Genomic DNA, 22,845 nt, shown 5'->3' with positions numbered 1-22,845 from the left:
ACTAATCTAGAAGTGGTTCCAAACATGTCAAACCCAACACTCTTTATTGTGATAATAGTGGTGTTATGGCTAATTTCCGAGAGCCTAGGAGTCATAAGCATAGGAAACACATAGAATGGAAGTATCATCTCATCCGAGAGATTGTGCGTCGAGGGGAAGTGATCGTCATGCAGATAGATTCAAAGCACAACATTGCTGATCCATTTACAAAGGCCCACACGGCTAAGGTGTTTGAGGGTCACATGCAGGGTCTACGGGACAGACCACATCTAGTTTAGGGCCAGTTGGAGATTTTGTACCGGGCACGTATTATGCCTTAGTTTATTAATTTTAAAAGCATATCTTATTGTATGTTTACTGTAAACTCTGTATTCAATAATTAATGGAATTTGGTCGATCCGCTTCTCTCAAGATTCTCCTTATACGAGTTTCTTCATTTGTCACTTTCATTAACCTTGAAACCTTTAGATAGGATTAGGTTATCAAACCTTTTATGTAATTACTTAGGAGCTTTTTCATACCATAGAGAGATTTATCTAGCTTACAAACCTTATTTTCTTGACCATGGACTATAAAGCCCTCAGGTTGTTCCATATAAATCTCTTCTTCAAGTTCACCATTTAGGAAGGCGGTCTTTACATCCATCTGATGTATCTTAATGTTATAAAGGACGGTAAGAGAAAACATAACACAGATTGAGGTAATTCTAGTGATAGGGGAGAAGGTGTCAGAAAAATCTATGTTTTATCTTTGTTTAAAGCCCTTTGCCACTAACGTGGGTTTAAAGTTGTCAATTGTTCCATCATGTCTAAGCTTCTTCCTTAGGATCCATTTGCACCCTATTTCCTTGCAACCTGGGGGAAGGTCTGTTAAGTGCCAAGTCCTATTTGACTCAAGAGAGTTCATCTCAACATTTGTAGCTTTTTGCCAAAAATTGGCATCTACAAAGGACAGGGCAACTTTTAGGTCTTTCGGATCTTCTTTTACATTATAAGTCTATAAGTCATCCCCAAAAACCTTGGCGATTCTAATTCTTTTGCTTCTTCTAAATTTTGGGTCTGCTTCCTCTGTAGAGATAGAATTTCTAATTAGGGTTAGACTACTAGATCCCGAGCCCCCACTATCTCTCGATTTAAAAGGAAATCTATCTTAAAAAAAGTCAACATCATTTAACTTAATGATCAGTTGGTTTACTAAGTCATAGAACCTATAGGCTTTATTATTTATGGCATAACCTATAAAGACACACTCATAGGCTCTACTAGCAAGCTTTCTTCTTTTAGGGTCTGGAATTCTTACTAAAGCTAGACATCCCCAGGTTCTAAAGTATGACAAGTTTGGTTTCTTATTCTTAAGGACTTCGTAAGGTGAAGTTGGATTTTTAGACTTTGGTATTCTATTTAGGACATAACACACGGTAAGGATGATTTCACCCCACCAATAAGACGCGACTCTTGAACTAAGTAAAATAGCACTACTAGCTCAACTGAAGTTCTATTTTTGCTTTCGATTTTTCCGTTCATTTCAAGAGAGTAAGATGTAGTCTTTTTGTGTATTATTCCATGTGAATTAAAGAACTCAATAAAGTTGTTTGAGCCGTACTCAATTTCCCTATCACTATGAAGTCTTTTAACCTTTATGTTAAATTAATTTTCTACTTTAGTTACAAACAATTTGAAAGCATCAAACATATCACTTTTGTTTTCGACAAATATACAAAAGTGAAATTAGAGTAATCATCAATAAAAGTAATAAAATATCTCTTATTGTTCTTATTCAAGATGCCATCAAATTCACATAAGTCAAAATAAATTAAATCTAGAGGCTCAGATACCCTAAGTACTGATTTATACAGAGTTTTAGTTATTTTAATCTGACTACAATACTCGCATTTATTAAAATCGTTCATGGATAACTTAGGTATCATTTCCAAACTAATCATGTTACTAATTAATTTCTTATTAACATGACAACGTTTAACATGCCAAACATTCAAAGAACACAACATATACAAAGAAAAATTTAATCTGAACATTCCTTCAATTGCATAACCCTTTCCTATGAATATATTATTCCTAGTAAGGGTATATAAATCTACCCCTATAGTTTGAGTAAATTCGACCTTATTGAGGAGATAGCCCGAGACCAAGTTCTTTCTTATCTCCAGAGTGTGCAAAATATCCTTCAACGTGAGGGTCTTCCCAGAGGTAAACTTTAGCTCCACGTCGCCGATTCCAGTAACTTTTGTTGAGTGGTGATCCCCCAACAGAATATTCTTATCTTTAGTTTCAATATAAGTTTTAAAGAGACCAAGGTCGTGACAAACATGGTGCGCAGTGCTAGTGTCTATCCACCAATCCTTAGAACCACCAATCACATTTACTTTTATGACCATGGCAACTAACAGTTCTTCTATCAGGTTTACCTGACAAGCAAGATGACGCCTATTCCTACAGTTTATAGCCATGTGTCCAGGTTTATTACAGTTAAAACAAAGGAACTGTACCATTTCTCCTGGGGGGTTTCTGCTTCTTCTGGTTGTTATGGTTATTGGAACTACGGTTCTAACCTTTCCTCTTGGTTCCTTAGGACTTCTGGTCAATTTTTATCAGAAGAGGCGAATCTCCCAGGAACGATGTTCACCTTCTCCCTCTAGTCCTGTTTTCAGCCTTCCTGCTCAATCCTTAGTCGAGTGATAAAACTCTTTAAGGAAAACCCCTTGGTTCTATGCCTCAAGGTGTTTTTGAAATCCTTTCACAAGAGGGACAATTTGTCAATAATAACGACAATTTGGAATTGTTCGTCTAGGGGCATACCTTCAGTATTATTTCATGGGCTATCTTCAGCAATTCATGGGGCTGAGCTTCCACAAATTTGCCATTCGTCATTTGGAACTTAAGGTAATAACTGACGACATAATTTTTGGATCCGGCCTCCTCGATATTGTACTTCTTTTGCAGAGCGTCCCAAAACATAAAATCTTTTTCTTCCCCATTAGCAGCATCTTTTATTTGTTGTCCAGTCAAATCTTTTTTTGAGACGGTTGGCTTCTCTGTGGTACAAACATCAACCACCTTATGGACTGTAATAAAAAAAAATAGCATCTTTTACTTCCACCATTTAAAGTTCACTCCTTTGAATCAGAACGGATGGTTGAGGTTGGAGGTCATTATGTCGTTCTGACTTGAAAGAGCCATGACAGAATCGGCAGATGAAACGTCTTAAAATTGTTGGTTCCAGCTACCCTCGGATGGTCAAATTTGATAGTAGAGAATAGTCACAAACGGCAGTTGTCAGAAATATGGGACCTGCAAAATAGAAACTTGTTATAGGCTGAGTTGCGACTCTCGCTTGCAATTCTTCAGATGTGCCACGTTGTCCTCAGGATAAAATAGCCTAGAAAACTGTCTCAATCGAAAATGCACAATACTCGATCGGAAAACTATCCAATTGACTTGCAAAAAACGATCTCCTCACTCCCTCTAAAATATGGATACCCTTAGGGTCCAAACCAAGGTTCAAGATGGGAGTATAAGAAGGAGACTCCTTTTTCAAAAATAATCAATGTGGGATTTCCAACCAAAAGTTTTTTCCTTTTCTTTTAAAACTTGAATTTTCACCTAACATAATACAATTGGTTATTCATGCTATAATCACTAATAACCAAAGTGCCTTTATCCCCAAATTATCCCCTATAATCACTAATATTCATGCTACAATTGATTTTTTAAGTTTGTATTTATCTATTCTGTATATAAAGTTTCAAAATGAAAAATATTTAAGTGCATTTCGGGCTGTACAGATTTTCGGGCATCCCACCAAATGGCCCAATCACAATTTGTCATGTGGCAAAGTATTCTTTTTTTAAAATATTTTATTTATTTATTTTTGTATGTTGGTGAAGAAAGAAGATGCATAAAGATGAATGTATCCTAAGTGTCAAAAGTTCAGAAAAATGGATCTATATAGTCCATAAACTCCTTTGTTGATTACTCATCCATTTCAAGAGCATTAACACTAGCTTTATATACTGCAATTAAAATCTATTCCAGCTAAACAAGAAATTGAGGCTAACAATTAATTATTATAAAAAGTATGATGTCAACGATTAATTAATATATATTAAATATGGAGTTTATTTTAGTAATAATATGTAGTTAATTAGAGAGTACTAGTAGCTTCGGTTTAGCTCATTTTCCCTAGGATTTTCCGCCGTGGGCCGCCGCTTTCAGTCAACGCGGGCGTCCTCGCAGGGGTGGGCTTCCGCCGATCATTTTCTTTGGTGTTTGCGACTAGTTTCTTGGGTTCTTCTCCGATGTTCTTTTGGATTCGTTCGAACAGGTCTAGATTTGGTCGTTTTGTTGGCAGATGATGAGAAGTTATCAGCCGAGTCATTCGAGGTATGGACGGTGTTGGGTTGGCAGATGGTGAGTTATCTGGGGTTTTGGCAGACAGTTTTCAGTCAGTGACGGTGAGGGTTTGTTTGTCTACGGTGATTGTCTGATGAAATTTGGCAGCCGATTTTAGATCTTAGGTTCGGGCATTGATAGTTTTGAGGTTTTAGTGGGTGATGATGGTGTGGAAGTGGTCGCCTTTAAGACTGAAGGAGAAGAATGGAGGTCGAGTTGTTCGTCAACCCTTTCGTCTGCTTAGACTAAAGATCGATTTGGGATTAGGTTCTCGTTCTTCAGAGGTAAAGGATTTTGGGTTGTCTGATGGTCGTTCTGAGGAAGGTGAAGGGTCCGGTATGAGGAGTGTTGGGTTGCAAAAGCCTCTATCATCTGACCTAGAACCAGAAGAAATTTAAGTTGTGAGGGATAAGCCGAGCGAGCTGGGTATTGGGTCAGCTGGTGTGCAAGAAGATTTGGGCTCGTGTAGAGTGGGGGCCCAAGAAGTAAAAGGTGTGTCTGAGACCCTAGAGAGTGTTGGGGGTTCAGATGAAAATCGAGTTGTGACGGGGGTTGGTTTGGGCCTTGAGGGAGATGGGGTGAGCGAGTCTGTTGGGAATGGGTTGAGGCTGAGTGAAGGGAGTGGACTGGTGCAGAGGGATCTGGGAAAGGGTCGAAAGGCATGAGGGCATCAGTGGGTGGGTCGCGTGGTGCTGGGCCAGAGTTGGAAGGCACAGCGTGCAGAAGTCAGGCAGTGAAGAGGTTTCTCGAGCTGGGCTTTGTGGAAGTGAGGGTCGTTCGGAGGACACACGGGGTTTTCTGTGCGGGAGGAGAAGGGGTGTGGTTCTGGTGGTTTGAGTTCCAGCGTGAAAGAGGAAAAATTCATGGGCCGCCCTATGTGGGTCTAAGTTGAGGGGTAATTTAGAGTTCATTCCCCCATTGGTTGAAATGATAAAGTTATTGTTAAACCTTGTGAGAAGATTATTGATGAGGGTTTTTGTTTGTGGGAGAAATATTTGGTTGGTCAGTTTGTGGATGCCAAACTCCCGTAATCTGTTATTTGTCGACTTATTCAGAGAATTTGGGGACGTGTAAAGATGCCAACTATGACTTTGTTGGAGAACGGTTTGATTATCTTTAAATTTAAGAAGGTGGAGTCACGGGATTGAGTGTTGAAGAATGGTCCGTGGCACTTGGGTGGCAAGCCCATCTTATTACGACAGTGGTCCCCAGGTATTGTTCCTAAAACCTTTGTTTTTTATTCTATTCCTATCTGGATTAAACTTGAGCGTGTTCCCTTGGAGTTATGGACGGATAGGGGTTAGCAGTGGTAGCTAGTGTCGTGGGTAAACCTGTCTCTTTTGATGTTGCAACAAGAGAGCGACAACGGTTATCGTATGCGAGGGTTTGTGTTCAGGTGGATGGTGATTCGTTAATGCCCCCTTCAGTCACTTTTAGAATGCGGGGCTAGGAGTTTATTGGATGGGAATAAGGGCACGGGGTATGCTGACGAGTTTACTATGGTTAGTCGTCGTAGGCATGACAGAGGAGGTGTGGGGCATAGGGGTGGAAGTGGGTGACCGGGTTCGGTGCCCTTGAGGAGTAGAGTAGTTTATGGGTCCCCTGGAATTACAGGGTTTGTAAAGCATGTTGATGATCATAATCAGTTTGATGTTTTGTATGATAAGGGGGAGACTTGTTGGCTTTGGCCCTATTGCAGGCAAATTTTGATCCATTGTCTATTATGGATGAGATGTTCGGGAGTTCGGGTAAAGGCCTAGTAGGAGGTGGTAAGTGCGATTTCTTGCAAGGTTCATGATTTATTGTTCCTAGAATGTTAGGGGGTTGAATGACCCTGTCAAGTGTAGGGCGATGGCAAACTTTCTGGTTTCCTCCTCTGTTACTTTCTACTGTTTGCTTGAGACGAGGGTTCGTTGCGAGAATTTTGATATGGTGATGGGTAGGTTTGGTGATGCTTGGAGTTGTGTGTGTAGCTTCAGTGTGCGGGGAGTTGGGAGGATCTGAGTGATGTGGCGGAAGAGTGTCTATGATTTTTCTACTGATGTCAGTAGGGAACAGTTTATTTCTAGAACCTTAGTGGATATTCTATCTAGTGCTTGGGTATATATTGGTGGTGTGTATGCCTCTAATCATACGAGCGAGAGGAGGAACTTGTGGTCTCAATCGAGTGATGTGTGTGTCACATGGAAGCTTCCTGAAGTTGCTTTGGGGGATTTTAATGCTATTTATAGTAGTTCGGAAGATTTTGGTGGTTGCCCTGGCTTGAGGGAGATGGAGGAGTTTGATGAGGCATTATTGGAGGCAGATCTGATTGAGTTGGGTATGACTGGTAACTGGTTTACTTTGACTAGTAGACTTCAGAGGAATGGTAACTTGCACCGGTTGGATCGATGCTTGTATAATGAGGCGTGGAAGGTAACTTTTCCATATTTGGAGGTTAAGGTTAGTCAGTGGGGGATTTCTGATCATAACCCTCTTCTGGTTTCTACAGGGGAGACAAAGAGTAGGCCGCCTCCTAAGTTTCGTTATTTTTCTCATCGGGCGGAGGCTGAGGGTTTTACTGATACTATCAGGTCAGTGTGGAGAAGGTCTAAGGTTGTGTCTCCTATGGTTAGCTTTGTGCGAAATTTGAAGGCAGTGAAGCAGGTTTTTCGTGCACCATTTGTTAGGTGTATCTCTGTGTTAGCTAATGAGGTGCGGGTGGCTAGGCAGGATATAGAGGCTGCTCAGGCTGAGGTAGAAAGGGACCCTACTTCAGAGTCGGTGTGTGCGAAGGCGGCTTGGGCCACTGAGGTGTTCTGGTTAGTGGCGAGATTGGAGGAGACGTCGCTCCGGCAGAAGGCCAGGGTGAGGTGGTTGGAGTTAAGTGATATGAACACAACTTTTTTTCATTGTTGTGTTCATTCTCATCGCATTTGTAGTGGTTTGTTTACGGTCGTGGATGCTGGGAGAACTCGCCAGACGATGCATGACAAGGTGGTCGTAGATTTCTTTCAGGGTTGTTTAGGGTCTTAGCCTATGGGATATAGGGATCTTACTGCCCGAATTGGGGATATTGTGTAGTTCAGCTGGTCCGAGGAGGGGGTAGAAGCGCTTGGTCGGCCATTGATTCGGGTGGAGATTCAGAAGGCTTTATTCTCGATGAAGTCTGAGAAGTCTCTTGGGCCTAATGGGTTTTCAGTGGAATTTTACAGAGCTGCTTGGAGTGTGGTTGGGGATGATTTCTGTGACGTTGTGCTGAATTTTTTTAGACCTGTTACCTGCTTGGTGGAGTTAATTCTACTGCTATTACTCTTATCCCAAAGAGGCGAGGAGCTAAACGTATGGAGAAGTTTCATCCTATTTCTTGTTGCAATGTTGTGTATGAGTGTATCTCGAGGATCTTGGCTAAAAGATTGCAGTTGTGGTTGCCTGCTTTCATCAGTGGCAACCAGTCTGCGTTTGTTCTGGGTAGGTCAATTTTCGACAACATTTTATTGTGCAGGAGCTTTGGGGGGCTATAAGGAGGGAATTCGCGTTGTATGTTAAAGGTAGATCTTCAGAAGGCGTACGATTCGATAAATTGGGATTTTCTATTTGGTATGTTGTTGGCTATAGGTACGCCCCTTCAGTTTGTTAGTTGGGTGAGGGCTTGTGTTATTTTGCCTAAGTTCTCTGTAATGATTAATGGTTCCCTTGAAGGGTTTTTTCCTAGTAAGAAGGGGTTGAGGCAGGTGGATCCGTTGTCTTCTTTTTTGTTTGTGATGGTGATGGAGGTTTTGTCTAGGTTGTTGAATAAACCTCCTGTGTGGTTTAGGTTCCATGATCGGTGTGAGCGTATGGGCCTGACTCATTTGGTGTTTGCAGACGATTTGATGATTTTCTATGCAGTAGAGAGAGATTCTTTGGAGTTTGTGAGGCTGTCCTGGCGGTTTTGCAAGGCTATCTAGGTTAGTTACAAATGTTGGGAAAAGTTTCATGTTTGTTGGGGGTGTGGAGCCTGGGGAAGTGGAGGAACTAGCTGCGTTTATGGGTTTCTCTCTTAGTTCGCTGCCTATTAGGTATCTGGGTTTACCTTTATTGGCGGATCGGTTGAGGGCTGTGGATTGTGCACCTTTGATTCAGAGGATTACAGCTCGTATTAGAAGTTGGGTAGCACGGTCCCTCTCCTATGTTGGGAGGTTGCAGCTTGTTAGGTCTATTTTACAGTCCTTTTAGGTTTTTTGGTGTAGAATCTTCGTATTGCTTGCGTGTGTAACTCATGAGATTGATCGTCTGTTACGTAGTTATTTATGGAAGGGTAGTGTGATGAGTCGGGGTTGTGCACGGGTGGCGTGGGATGAGGTGTGCTTGCCATTGGAAGAAGGGGGGTTGGGTGTGAAGCATGTTGCCTCTTGGAACCAGGCTGCTATTATGAAGTTGCTCTGGCTTCTCTTAATTAAATCAGGATCATTATGGATGGAATGGGTGGAGGCGTATGTTTTGCGTGGGCAGTTTTTATGGGCTGTTCGGAGTGAGGTTGGGTGGTCTTGGTGCTTGAGGACTATCTTGCATAGTAGAGATAGATTCAAGCATATGGTTCATTTGATAGTCAGTGATGGTTAGTCTTGTTTTGTTTGGTGGGATCTTTGGCTGCCGGGGGTACAATTTTGGATCCATACGGGTCTATGGTGGTTTATAAAGCAGGGAGTAGTTTAGAGGCACGGTTGTTGGAGTTCATGGATGGTGAGGGAGGTTGGAGGTGAACCACAGTGTCTTAGGAGCTGCTTGAGATTTGGGATCTTATTCAAGCAGTGGGCCTAGGGTAAAGGGGGAGGATTATTGGGTTTGGGTGTCGGATACTAGTGGTCGATTTTCTATCGCTAGTGCGTGGGAGAATTTGCGTCCTCGTCGTCCTAGGGTGTCTTGGGCTAGTATTTTGTGGGCGGGGGTTGTATTCAGCGTCACTCCTTCTACGCGTGGTTAGTTGTGAGGGACAGATTGGGTACGCGGGATTGGTTGAGGAGTTAGGAAGTGTTGTCAAAGGGGGGGTGTCTTCTGTGTGGGGGAGGTGTGGAGTCGCGGGATCATTTATTTTTTTAAGTGTGAGTTTGGGAGAGAGGTGTGGGCTGGGATATTGTGTCAGTTGGGTTCGTCGCATCGGGTGGCAGGTTGGGATGTAGAGTTAAGTTAGTTGTGCTGAGTGGGGTCAGGTATGAGGGTACGTAATAAGTTGTTCCGTGTTTTCTGGTGTGCTTTCATATACTACATCTGACAAAAGCGTAATTGGCGACTGCATGGAGGTCGACCGAGGTCGGTGTTAGCTCTGGTTCACCTTATGATTTCTATGGTTTGTGCTCGTGCTGCTTCCTGGCGGGTTGACCTTCTTGGTCTTTTCTAGTGTGTTTACAGATGTTTTTTTCTTTTTGATCTTTACGTTGTTCTTTGTTTTGTTGTTGTCCTTAGTGTCTTTATTTTTATGTGTTGGTTTTGTTCTAGTCTTATTTTGTATGCTTTATTTTGATTTGTATGCTTTATTTTGATTTGTTTGCCCTATCTTTGTTTGTGCTTTGTTACTTTGATGCCTTGATCCCGAGCTATGGGATCTCGTTGTTGTTGTATAATAATATCACTTATTCTAAAAAATATGCAGTTAATTAGATTGTTTTCTTTTTACTAACAATTAAATTATTATAGCTAATATTATTTCAAACAATTTGATTGTACATGTAAATGCTATTTGGGTTAAGCTTGCTTTTTTTTTTTTTTTTAATATCTTATTGCTTCATCTCTGAAATTGAGTAATCAATTTAGCTTTCAACAAAGTAATAAATGCTTGTATGTCTTTTTACCTAATTATTTCTACTTTTAAAATTTTAATATTTTAACGTTTATCTTTTCTAAAATGTAAAGTCTTCAAGAATTGTAATCTTAAAAAGTGATTTAAAGAAAAGAAACCCCATATTTGACATCTACATTTATTTTTTACAATCTAATAATATTTATAAATATTCTTATAATTTCAAACGAGAAATTGAGAGCAACCCAAAATTTTCATTCCAATAATTGTAATTTAATTTATAATCTAGCCACACATACACACTAGGGATGTTCACGGGATGGGACCGGGATGCCATTCCCCATCCTCGCTTCCCAGGGATCAGGGCCGGGATTTCCCGCGGGAAATTCGGGGGATCGAGTCTCCCGTTATTTTATTTTATTTTTTTTGTAAAAACTAATTAATATAAATTGAGCAAATTTTAATTAAATAATTAACTTTATCACTAAATTGTTTATTATTGTTAGTTTTATATAACAATTTGAATTTAAAGATAAGTTACTCAAATTTTGGCCTAAAAAAGCTAATTAATTTTTTTAGTAGAAAGAAATAAATATAAATCAAATTATTCACATATATAATCTAAATTTAAACATTCAATTTAAACATATTTATTATGTTTTCCAATAAATAATCAAATTTAAATATAATATTTATATAATAATAATAATAACATAACATTAGATAACTATACTAAATAAATATATAAAAGCTAATCAGGCGGGGACGGGGAATGCATTCCCTGTACCCGTCCCCATTTAGCCGGGGAATTTTTTTTCTCCACTTCCTCCCCCATTCCCCATCTAATCGGGGAATCCCCGCCCCGTTCGGGGTGGGCCCCCGTCCCCTTAGAAAAATTGGACATCTTTAATACACATATGTACATATTATACATATAGGTTAAAATACCATTTTGATATCTACATTATGAAGTTTGTTCAATTATAGTTCACATAATTTTAATTTTTCTAATTGTAGTCCTTTAATATCAATATATCTTAAATTTAGTCTATCAAACTTAATTTTTATCAAAATTGATTCAATAATAATAATAATTTTTATAAGGATATACAATACATGAATATAAAAATTTATATTTTAAATCCTAATAGGACAACCCTTTAAACAAAATGTTTTATAAGAAATCAAACAAACTTTAATATGGAAGGATGTTTTCAAATATAGACAAACAAACCAAAATATTTTCAAATATAGCAAAATTTCATTATCTATCTACGATAAACAGCAATAATATACTGTCTATGTCATGATAAATGAACTGCGATATTTTACTAATGCTTATAAATATTTGAAGGATGTTTTCAAATATAGAAAAACAAACAAAAATATTTTTAAATATAGCAAAATTTCATTATCTATCTACGATAAACTGCAATAATCTACTCATGAACTGCGATATTTTACTAATACCTATAAATATTTTTAGCATTTTTTTATTTAAAATAAGAGTAATGATTATTTTTAACACTTTTGTCATTTAAAATAAGAGTAATTATTAGATGCAGTCTAATTCTTATGCTCTCCACATCTCTACAAAAAAAAAATAGTTTTTAAGAAATAAAAATGATGCGTGATAGTATTTTATTAGATTATATTTGGAATGCATCAAGATAAGTAAAGCACCAAGTTTTTCTTAAAAAATAATTTCTCAAAATTAAACAAACGAATTAAAGTAATATTTCCGGGTTAAAACTAGGGTAAAAGATTTGCAAAAAGTTAAGATTAAGATATAGTATAAATATGGAGGTTGAAATCCCAATAATCCCATTCCTATTCTGTTTTGGTTTCATGTGGGCTCGAAAGCAATAAATACAAGCTTTTCCATGGAGGATTCTCCATTGCCATAATCAAACCTTCTATCCACTATCAACCACCTCAGAATCTACCAACGACTTTTCAACTTCACAATCCTTCTCCAATCTCCATTATCTCCTCCAACGACATTCTTCAGCCACTCTCCCCGGCAATGGGGCACCCAAATGAGAACACTGGCTCTTCCGTCTCGTTCGGTGCTGTCGTCGCCGGCCTTTTCTTCTTACTGGCTCTGTATTGCGCAACCGATCCCTTCAAGCACAGTGTGATCGCTGACTTCCCTGACTTTGAGACCTACTATGTCGAATTGCCTTCGTGGTCTCAAATTCCGACGGACAGAGATAGCAATAACTTGTTGCAGAAGTCGACGATTATGTTTAAGGATCAAGTTCAGGGACCTGAGAGTGTGGCTTTCGATCCTCTAGGGCGTGGACCTTACACTGGTGTCGCTGATGGTAGAGTATTGTTCTGGAATGGCGAATCCTGGACTGATTTTGCTTATACTTCGCCGAATAGGTAATGTTCTTCTCTTCTTCTTTTTGCTGAATCTGTCTGTGTTAATTGCTTAGACGTTCTTGTTTGTGGATTCTCCTAGGGTTTCGTGTCGATGTAGGATGGAGGAAGTTTGATAGTGTAGAAGCGGATGTTTATCTTTTTTTAATTCTAATTCAAGAGCCTGACGATATCTTAACCTCCTCCAGATTTGGGACCGACCAAGTTCAAAAAAATAATATTAAAACCTGTGCCTTCAAATTCAAAAATTGATTTTGAAGTTTTCATCTATAGAACAAGAAATATATGAATATTTTTAAAATCTTGTGTTTGGATGATAAAAAAAGTGTAATTCATCTTTAAATCCTATGAAATTTGGCAAAAATCTGACTGTTTCAGTGAAAATCTTCCTCTCTTTCTAATTATTTAAATTGTCATCCAATTCTTTTTTTCTTTTTTTAGAGTAAGAATTCAAATGATTAAACTATAGTTGGTTGCTTCATATGTACTGATTATTTTATATAGCCTACAAGTGGAGTCATGCTGTAAAGTTCGATAGTATTAACTTTATTATATATAGAAACAATCTTTCAGTTAATAATATTTAATTGGGACAACTTTGTGTGAACATTGTATGTACACACGCACACATATGTTTATATTGCTTTGTTCAAACTCTTGTAGGAGGATTTGGTGCAAGAAGAGACAAAACACAAAAGTTAATCTGCATCCTTTTTGGAGACTTTTAGTAGGTGGAATGGTTAGAAATATCCCTCAAATGTTTTTATCTTTCACAATTAGTATCCTGTTGGTTGGTCTAGTTTTTCTCGATCCTTCCCGGCCGAGATCAATCCCTGAGGATTACTTCAAACAATTTTCCCTTTAATAGTATCATCGAAATGTGATAAATAGATCTGTTATGTTATATGCCAAAATTTGTTCGCAGCATGTCTGATTTTGATGTTTTATAATTACTTATCTATCATTTCTTTGTTCTAGGCATTTGTTTTTAAATGTTGCCGATACATTCTAATTTGTTTCCATATGGTTTCAGGTCGGAGATATGTGATCCTAAGCCATCAATTTTAAGTTATTCGAAGAATGAACATATATGTGGCCGCCCTTTGGGTCTCCGATTTGACAAGAAGACAGGCGATTTATATATTGCAGATGCATACTTCGGGCTGATGAAAGTCGGACCGGAAGGAGGTCTGGCAACATCTCTTTCAACTGAAGCAGAAGGAGTGCCATTCAAGTTCACCAATGATCTAGACCTTGATGAAGAAGGGAATGTGTACTTCACAGATAGCAGCACCAAATACCACCGAAGGTAAGCTATTGTGATTTTCTCTTGCTAATTATCAAAAGACCATAGATGCTTCCTAATAATATTATGGTGATTTTCTTGTTGCTCACCACTTTATAGATGAGGGTTATGTGAAAATCATAAGTAAAACTTGTTGATCGACAAGGAGCAGGGGAATGGAAGATCTCCTTTATGTTCATCTGTAAAACTTGTTGATGTTATTCTTGTTCAAGATAACATTGTATTCTATTCTTATAAACCAAAATATCAAGTTGTTATGACATTCAGTAATTTGGTTTAAAATCTAGATTAACTAGACTAATTCCAAGAATATTCAAAGGACTCTTTGGTCTTTGGGATTTTTTTCAGTTTTCTTGCTGCTTGTCTCTTAAGTCTGATTTCTAAGGCCAAAGCGTAGAAACCTTCTAAGAGTTCTTATACCTATATTTCTTGTGTAGGAACTTCTTGCAGGTAGTTTTTTCTACTGAGAACTCTGGGAGAGTTTTGAAGTATAATGCTGCTACAGGAGAAACCACTGTTCTTGTGAGAGATGTTTATTTTCCAAATGGCGTGTCTCTAAGCAAGGACGGTTCGTTCTTCATCTTCTCCGAAGGGGGCAAAGGAAGGTGAAACTCTTTACAACTTGAAATGCCTCTTTTAAGTTTTTCATCAACATTTATTACTTCAGTCCCACTCTCATTATTAACACCTCTTAGTCCATGCATTTATGTTCACAAAATGGAAAGAACACCAATGATCTGTTTATTTATTTCAACTCATTCACTACTTTAGCAACATTTCCATGATCTAGATTATGCAAGTATTGGTTAAAGGGTGAGAAAGCAGGAACAACAGAGGTCTTTGCCATACTTCCCGGATTTCCCGACAACATCCGAACGAACGACAAGGGCGAATTCTGGGTGGCAATCCACAGTCGACGTTCGACATTAGCCCGTTTGGAAGCTAAATATCCAAAACTGAGGAAATTTCTTCTCAAGCTTCCAATATCAGTAAAATTCCAGACCATCTTGCTTGGGGGGAGGCCTCATGCAGTGGTTGTGAAGTACAGCCCAGAGGGAAAGCTTTTGCAGATATTAGAAGACAACCAAGGGAAGGTTGTGAGAGCAGCAAGTGAAGTTGAGGAAAAAGATGGAAAATTGTGGATTGGAAGTGTTTTAATGTCTTTTCTTGCAGTTTATGATTTGCATTAAGTTTGGTGAATAGGAATAGGCCTTTTTAGTTTTATTTCTTTGGTAGTTTTAGAGTATTAGTTAGCTATTATGTTCATTCTGAACTTGCCTGTTGTGTTTTTTTTTTCTCTCTTATTCCCTTCTTCCTTGTCCATGGACAAAGTACATTTATATACTCTAGTATTTATGATCCAAAAACTCCCTACTTCTGTGTAACAAAGTTTGAAACAATGACAAATGTGTACTTTTCTAACTCTTTACTTCAAATTTTGTTACCATTTATCTTAAATAAAATAAATACCAAAACATCGACTTTTGAGATGATAATTGGTGACTTACACACAACTATACTTGATAAAAAAATGTGGAGATCATATATTTTTTTCCTATTTTTTTATTATTAATTGAGATATTTAATACCATCCTGGATTAAAATTATTTTTCAATACGAGGATTAAAAGATGGTATTAAAAATGCTTCTAAAACAAGACTAAGAGGGCTTTGTATTGTAAACAGCCTCATCTCATATGAAAGATGAAAAATATCCTTCAAAGTTTTCTAAAATGTTAACTTCTCTATTACTCGTTTGGTTTAGTTGTCAAACCAAATCCAAATGGAAAAAGTGGATCATAATGTGAATCCCCAACGTTCATTGGGAGTTGATCGACAGTCTTGAACCAAGTGCGAGCAAGTTTTCCGGTGAATCCGTAGTCACCGAACAGAAGGTCAGCTACACCTTGGCCTTCTGTTCCTGGAAGCCAAGCAGCCACAAGGGCATTGGCTATTCCAACATAAGGCTGCATCACAACAGGGCGACCGGAGACGACGACAACGACACATTTGATATTGTTGCACACATTCCTTATGGTGCTTGGACCAGGTTCAGAAATGGAGAGATTCGTGCTGTCACCAAACATTTCAGCATACGGAGGCTCCCCTACAATGACAATGGCATATGAGAACCCGTTCGACTTGACAAATCCCGCATCTGGATTCTCATTGTACACGACCTGTGTCGCAGGATCGACCGTATTCTTCACAGCATTGAGGATGGTAGTACCTGTTTACAAATTTACCACGTCCTAAGAAACTGCACAACTATCATGCTACTGAGGTGTTTACGGTTTTCATACATTGTTACAGAAGAAGAAACGATGAAATTTGTATATGCGTTTCAATTAGTAATGATTAGTTTCATGTCATAAAAGAGCAGTGAGAATTTTCTTCTTGGTTTCTTCTCTTTCAAGAAATAACAGTGAAAACTTACCAACAGTGAGATCATTGCCGCTCTGACCCTGCCATGTGATCGTCCAGCCTCCACATTGATAGCCCAAGTTGTCGGCGTGAGTCCCTGCAACTAGTATCTTTCCAGCTTTTTTAGGAAGAGGAAGCAATGGCTTATTGGCAGAGGGACCGTTCTTCAATAGAACAAGCGATTTTCTTACCGCTTCCCTGGCCAGTTCTCTATGTTCCTGTTGAAGGCCAACATTTTAGTTTCAGTTACACCAAAGCCAAAACTTTAGCTAAATCATTTTCCAACTAGAATCAAAACAACAGGTGACAGACCTTGCTCCCAAGTTGGTTGGCTAGGCTGTTATCCGCCAATGGGTTTTCAAAGAGACCCATAAGGAATTTAATTCTTAATATCCTCTGAACAGCATCATTGATCCTGCTCATTGGAATGATATTATTCTTCACCTGGCGAGTGAGTTCGTCAATGAACTCCGTGTAGTTTTCTGGAACCATAACCTGCCATGCATCATATACACAATGGAATATTGTAACCGTCTTAAATTAGACATCAAGAACAAAATCAAATGGCTCAGGTTGAGGCAGACTGAAATTAAGTTCAACCACTAATCTTCCATAGACAAGGAAGTGTATGATGGTTGTGTTACATGTTCCAAATCAGAGCTGACATTTGACTTACCATGTCAATTCCAGCACTAACTCCAGCTTGAACTGAATATGAATAATTAGCATGTGGAGGAGAGGTGATCCTGTCAATCCCTTGCCAATCAGAAATGACAAAACCCTACAGACAACCAACAAAAAACATTCATTCCGAGCTTGTACAATTGTCTACGATCTATTTTAGTATACTAATATAAGAATCTCACTTAAGTTATCTAATTTCTTTGAATACCTTGAACCTCAGCTTGTCCTTGAGGTAGCCAGTGACAAGGTCATGGTTGGCATGCATTCTCACTCCATTCCAGCTCGAGTATGATACCATTACTGTTGCAACTCCCTTTTTTATCGAGTTATAATATGCAGGCATGTGAATGTTAAGCAAACCATTATAGTTAACCACAGTGTTATTTTCATCGATACCCCTGGTTGTGCCACCATCTCCTACGAAGTGCTTAGCACAGGCCGCAACTTTTTGTCTGAAGTTAAATAAGTTGAAATAGAAAAGTGGTTAATGGAATATATCCAAATAAATTCATTTGAATCACTAGATTTTGACCAACTCTTGCATAGTCCAGTTAAATCATGAGCGCATTTGAAAAGACAACATATATGAGCAAAACAATACAGAGAAACAGAGATGGATGTTATGGGTGAGATTAGGTTTGGTTCATTTCTATCACCAAAAGACTCAGACGGAAGGATCTCTTAGCTACTTATATTTCATTTTTCTTTACTTCAAGTAAAAATGTTTCTACTAGCATATATATTATAATACATCATCAATCAATAAACCCTATTTTTTTTTTTTTCATTTTCATAATTACTTCAAGTAAAAAGAATCAATATGATCTTCCCTTCATTTCACTGGTTCTTTGAAGAAAACTAGTACGGAGAAATTTAATATGGGGCAAGTGAAAAGAGAGAGAGAGAGAGAGAGAAGACGGTCTTCATTACAATTGAGCATGTGTTCTCTGATATTATTATAGATCCGCATTGATACATTGGTTTACCAAGTAAGGAAATTTAACTTTAACTTCCAATGCCTATAAGATTTGGATTTTGTTTAATAATCTTTTACATGCGTTCACAAAACCTCATCTGATAAGACTGAAGAATGCCAAAAATAGGGAAGGGTCATCATGTCAGCTAGATTAAGCAGGAGAGGAGAATAGAAATGAATGAGCATTTCGCTAGAGAAATCCATATGTATAATCACTAAGAAGGAACTACTGAATGAGGAACCAACTTATTTCATAACCATTTATAAACAATGATTTTACCAGGAACCACATGGTCCACATAAAGATATTTTATCAATCAATTCAGTAACATTAAAAACAGTGTTATTGAAGAGAGAGAGAGGGTATGCATTGGTTAAAAGAAGACAGAAGTTAAATGCTTGTCTAGCCTCACAACTTTAGGCTTTTTGACCATAGATTTAAAAAATAAAAAACAAAATTAACAAATAAAAAATAAAAAATAAAACAAAAAGCTGTTAGAATTATTAGCATTATTATTTTGGGTGGGCATCTGGGTAAATGATAATTAACCCCAGTATAATCATTCAAAGCACTGTACAAGGATATTTGCTGGTAAGCATGCAGGGGAAAATACCAATCTAATACAATATTTAAATTTGAAAATATAGATACTATATATAACCTTTTAAACATTAAAATGAAAAATCATATTATGTTATTAATTGACTCCTGTTAGACAAAATGACAACCAAAGAAAGTTAAAACTTTATGCAAATAGATCTTACTTTCCCGCAACAAAAGCGAATTAGAAGGAATTGCTCCTTGCAATCCAGGTATGATCTCAGTCATTTGTTGAACAATCTTATGGTCTTCGCTATAGCTCTCATAGCAAAGACCATAAGATATTTTATTAATCAATTCAGTAACATTAAAAACAGTGTTATTGAAGAGAGAGAGGCTATGCATTGGTTAAAAGAAGACAGAAGTTAAATGCTTGTCTAGCCTCGACTTTAGACTTTTTAACCATAGATTTAAAAAATAAAAAACAAAATTAACAAATAAAAAATAAAACAAAAAGCTGCTAGAATTATTAGCATTATTTTGGGTAGGCATCTGGGTAAATGATAATTAACCCCAGTATAATCATTCAAAGCACTGTACAAGGATATTTGCTGGTAAGCATGCAGGGGAAAATACCAATCTAATACAATATTTAAATTTGAAAATATAGATACTATATATAAACTTTTAAACATTAAAATGAAAAATCATATTATGTTATTAATTTACTCCTGTTAGACACAAAATGACAACCAAAGAAAGTTAAATTTATGCAAATAGATCTTACTTTCCCGCAACAAAAGGAATCCCTTTTCGCGAATTATAAGGAATTGCTCCTTGCAATCCAGGTATAATCTCAGTCATTTGTTGAACAATCTTATGGTCTTCACTATAGCTCTCATAGCATCGACCCCATCTAGGATCTCTGCACACCTGCACAACACCCAACAACCAGAACGAAAAAACCCTGACTAAACAAAATTTCCTGAAAATGTAAGAATCTTTCATTTTCTCCTCGAAGAAACTGATTCAAAATGTTACGTTACCGCAATACATGGAGCAAAAACGTAAGGAATTCCAGTTGCTCTGACTTCAAGTGCTGTAGCATCTCCTATCCGCCTAAGAAGTTCCGGATCCCTGATGTGAAAAGTAAACTCATAAGCAAACCAGGTCATGAATCTGCATACCGTCCACTAACAAAATTTTGGATTATAAGTTCAAATTCAAAAAATATGTTCAGGGATTTTTCGTTTTTCTTACTAAACTGGTTTATCAGTTCAAAGATCAACACATAAAAACCTTCCTAAATCTTAATCGTCCATTAGTATAATGTAAGATAATCAAATCATATACATACAAAAGACTAAGGAAATCCACTACTTATTGACTGCTTTTCTTACCTAGTAACTCCAAGACCAACATTATGAGGAAAGATAGTGGCATTGTACACATTATTGTGACCATGAACAGCATCAATCCCATAAATCATAGGGATCCCAAGACGGGTGGCTAAAGATCCCTTTTGGATCTCATTCACCATATTGACCCAAGTCTCCGCCGTCGCTTTCTCCGCCGGTACACTTCCTCCTCCGCTCAGTACACTCCCTGTCCAAACCCACCATCATTCTTCATCTTCCATTAGCACAATACAGTATAATACAGTATAATACAGTATATAACACATACATCCATGACAATAATCCTTACTGAAAAGTAGACATTAAACTCACACAATCTAATTTAACCAAATAATGGAACCAATATCAAAGAGTTATGATATAATACCAATGAAGTAGTTCTTCATGACGTCCGGGGTTGCAACTTTCCGTTCAATCTGAACCATTTGGCCAATTTTTTCTTCCAAAGTCATCCGACCCATAAGATCTTTGATTCTAGCACCCAATGGCTGTTTAGGGTCTTTGTATTTCAGGTAAGTTGCATCTGTAGCAACAGCCAGGCAACATAGCAACAGCCAAAACCCCATCAAGGGCTTTAAGAACCGCATCATTTTGAGCTCTGGAACTCGAGCAGATCAAAACCTGATGATAAAACAGAGTATTGATTGGGGTTTTAAGCAAGTGAAAACTGGATTTAAGAAAATGTGGTGACACAGATAGCATTTGAGGAATTACAAAAGCAAAAAGAAAACGATGAAATGAGAGAAAAAGAAGAGAAAAGGAAAATGATTCTTACAGAAGAAAGTGAAAATGGTAGTGATGATTCTGCCAGTGAGAAAATGGGAATCCACAGGACACGAAGAATGACTACGTGGGGACCTTTATACAAACCTTTAACTATTATTTTATTCACTTTCTTATCCATTAACTCAAATTTCAAAGAAAACGGCTTTTCTTTATTTATTATTACTCCCTCCAAAATCTAAATTAAAATTTTTTTAAAAAAATTATAGTATGAGTATTATTATTATTTTTTATTTTTTTATGGATCATGAAATAAATGTCTGTAGCTCTTATGTTATTTTTAAAAATAACATGTTAACGAGACACACAAATTAAATACAAAAATAACGAAATTGGATCATTTTTGTGTTCTTTTAAGAATGTAACACTAACACGAACAAAACGGATGAAAACTTTAAATTATAGTTTGAAATGTTTACCAGAAAATTATTTTAAATGACAATAGCAAAATATTAATCTATCAATAATAGACCATAATAGACTACTATTTGTGTCTATCATGACACAGATAGACAATTATAGTAGTCTATCGTAGATAAACAGTGAAATCTTACTATATTTATAAATATTTTAATTCATTATTCTATATTTAAAAATAACATATATTTACTTTAGTTACATAAATATTAAAGATTTGCCAAAAAAAATAAAAAAAAAAGATGGTATCATTACAAATCAAATCCAAATATAATATAAAACACACCCAATGAATTCTCAAACTCACAGTAGACTTCACGACTAAAAAAATATCAATTTCGTAACTAAATAACTTTTTGAACTCTTCAGCTCTCTCACCTAAGCAACTCTTCACTATTTGTTTCAAATGTTCTCTAAAGAAAAGTCAAATAAAAAATTATGACTTTTACATGAAGAGAAAGTTATTTAGTAAAGCGTTTCACTCTTAAAGTTTTAGAGGAAAAAAGTTTCTTTGTACAAATTACTTTTAGCTAAATGATTATATAAACATGAAACAAAGAGTTTATTTTACATGATGTAACAGAAAGATGAGCAAAATGAAATAGATAGTTAAATAGAATAGAATGGACGTACGTATAAAATTATAGTTTTGGGAAGGAGAGAGTATGTGGCACGTGTTACTAAATAAATTTTAAAAAAATAATAAAATAGGGAATGTAAATTTGTTTTTGATAAATTAAAATTGGAAAGATAATAAAGTATGTTAGAAATTAGAAAGCAGAAATGAACACTTTTCAAAAAAAGAAAAAAAAAAGCAAATGAACACAAAAAAGTGAACGTAAGAATTTGCATTGGGGATTGGTGAGACAGTGAATTTTGAGTTTTAGTGAAGTTAAATAATTGAGGCATTCGTTGAACGAAGAAAAGTGGCACGCATAACACCGCCAATTGCCTAAACGTTGCGATTTCATTTGACCAATACCATCTTTCCACGTGCAAAATCAAACCTCACTACATTACCGTTGGGATTAAATAAATCTTATAATATTTATATAACAAAACAACATTCTATTTATGCTAATTATAAAATTTGGTTTTACTTTAAATCGTGTTTTTGTTTTGGTCCCTAAACTTTAAAAAATATTCAAAATTTTAGTCCATAAACTTTTAAAAATATTTATTTTAATTCCTACTATTGAAATTATGTTAACTCTTCAACAAAAATGTAAGAGAACTTGTATATTTTGATCACTAGACTCTATTTGTTTTTCTTGCCTGTTGGGTTAACAACTTAGGCCCCATTTAGTAACCATTTGATTTTTTTCTCCCGAAAGTTTAGTTTATTCCATCCACATTTCTTACAGTAATTTGCATACAATGGTTAAATTCTTAACCAAATTCCAAAAACACAAACAACTTTTTGAAAAGTTGCTTTTTTTAATTCTCAAAATTTGGCTTAATTTTTCAAACTATTGGTGAAAAGTAGATAACAAATGAAGAAATTTGGAGGTGAAAGTAGTGTTTATAGCTTTAATTTTAAAAAACAAAATGATTATCAAACGGGACCGTAATATTAAACTAAGTTGCACATTTGGTTTTAGAATTTTGTGAAATTAATGTTAAATAGATGTTAAACTTCAAAAGAAATTTAACAGCTCTTTAGATTTTTAAGTAGTACTTTCTATTTTGTATCTAAAATATGCTTAACCTTTTATCTTTATGTCTATTATGTCTTTGATTTATTC

General features: G+C 36.7%; 3 protein-coding genes across 3 annotated transcripts; 2 read left to right on the top strand and 1 right to left on the bottom strand.

The window, feature by feature from the left end:
• The first annotated feature begins 6,416 nt into the window (after window positions 1–6,416).
• LOC150037597 (uncharacterized) lies at window positions 6,417–8,338 on the top strand. Its single transcript, XM_090310777.1, has 5 exons — window positions 6,417–7,256; window positions 7,473–7,619; window positions 7,661–7,859; window positions 8,007–8,091; window positions 8,206–8,338. The coding sequence occupies exons 1-5, from the start codon at window positions 6,417–6,419 to the stop codon at window positions 8,336–8,338; spliced, it is 1,404 nt and encodes a 467-aa protein (XP_090166903.1).
• A 3,640-nt stretch (window positions 8,339–11,978) lies between these two features.
• Window positions 11,979–15,280, top strand: LOC120071139 (protein STRICTOSIDINE SYNTHASE-LIKE 3-like). Its single transcript, XM_090310819.1, has 4 exons — window positions 11,979–12,555; window positions 13,586–13,861; window positions 14,296–14,463; window positions 14,649–15,280. The coding sequence occupies exons 1-4, from the start codon at window positions 12,194–12,196 to the stop codon at window positions 15,046–15,048; spliced, it is 1,206 nt and encodes a 401-aa protein (XP_090166945.1). The 5' UTR covers window positions 11,979–12,193; the 3' UTR covers window positions 15,049–15,280.
• A 247-nt stretch (window positions 15,281–15,527) lies between these two features.
• On the bottom strand, window positions 15,528–20,798 carry LOC120071138 (uncharacterized). The gene is made up of 10 exons (XM_039023221.2): window positions 20,676–20,798; window positions 20,268–20,521; window positions 19,883–20,087; window positions 19,529–19,619; window positions 19,270–19,415; window positions 17,174–17,417; window positions 16,958–17,062; window positions 16,594–16,776; window positions 16,295–16,499; window positions 15,528–16,087 (listed from the first exon to the last, which is right to left on the bottom strand). Exons 2-10 carry the CDS (start codon window positions 20,488–20,490, stop codon window positions 15,606–15,608), a joined length of 1,884 nt encoding a protein of 627 aa, XP_038879149.2. The 5' UTR covers window positions 20,491–20,521; window positions 20,676–20,798; the 3' UTR covers window positions 15,528–15,605.
• Between the last annotated feature and the right edge of the window lie 2,047 nt (window positions 20,799–22,845).

This window comes from Benincasa hispida, chromosome 2 (genome assembly GCF_027475165.1).
Source record: "Benincasa hispida cultivar pf3 chromosome 2, pf3_genome.v1.1, whole genome shotgun sequence".
In the NCBI taxonomy this organism is placed as follows: Eukaryota; Viridiplantae; Streptophyta; class Magnoliopsida; order Cucurbitales; family Cucurbitaceae; genus Benincasa; species Benincasa hispida.
This window is presented reverse-complemented; position numbering and strand designations above follow the sequence as displayed.

Coding starts and splice junctions, on each gene's coding strand:
- LOC120071138 (XM_039023221.2), bottom strand. CDS start 20,490: ATGATGCGGTTCTTAAAGCCCTTGATGGGGTTTTGGCTGTTGCTATGT. Junction 16,777..16,957: donor TTAGTGCTGGAATTGACATG/GTAAGTCAAATG, acceptor GATGCATGGCAG/GTTATGGTTCCAGAAAACTA. Junction 16,088..16,294: donor CGGCAATGATCTCACTGTTG/GTAAGTTTTCAC, acceptor ATTTGTAAACAG/GTACTACCATCCTCAATGCT.
- LOC150037597 (XM_090310777.1), top strand. CDS start 6,417: ATGTGGCGGAAGAGTGTCTATGATTTTTCTACTGATGTCAGTAGGGAA. Junction 7,860..8,006: donor CCAGTCTGCGTTTGTTCTGG/GTAGGTCAATTT, acceptor TGTTGGCTATAG/GTACGCCCCTTCAGTTTGTT. Junction 8,092..8,205: donor ATTAATGGTTCCCTTGAAGG/GTTTTTTCCTAG, acceptor TGTGTGGTTTAG/GTTCCATGATCGGTGTGAGC.
- LOC120071139 (XM_090310819.1), top strand. CDS start 12,194: ATGGGGCACCCAAATGAGAACACTGGCTCTTCCGTCTCGTTCGGTGCT. Junction 12,556..13,585: donor GCTTATACTTCGCCGAATAG/GTAATGTTCTTC, acceptor ATATGGTTTCAG/GTCGGAGATATGTGATCCTA. Junction 13,862..14,295: donor AGCACCAAATACCACCGAAG/GTAAGCTATTGT, acceptor TTTCTTGTGTAG/GAACTTCTTGCAGGTAGTTT.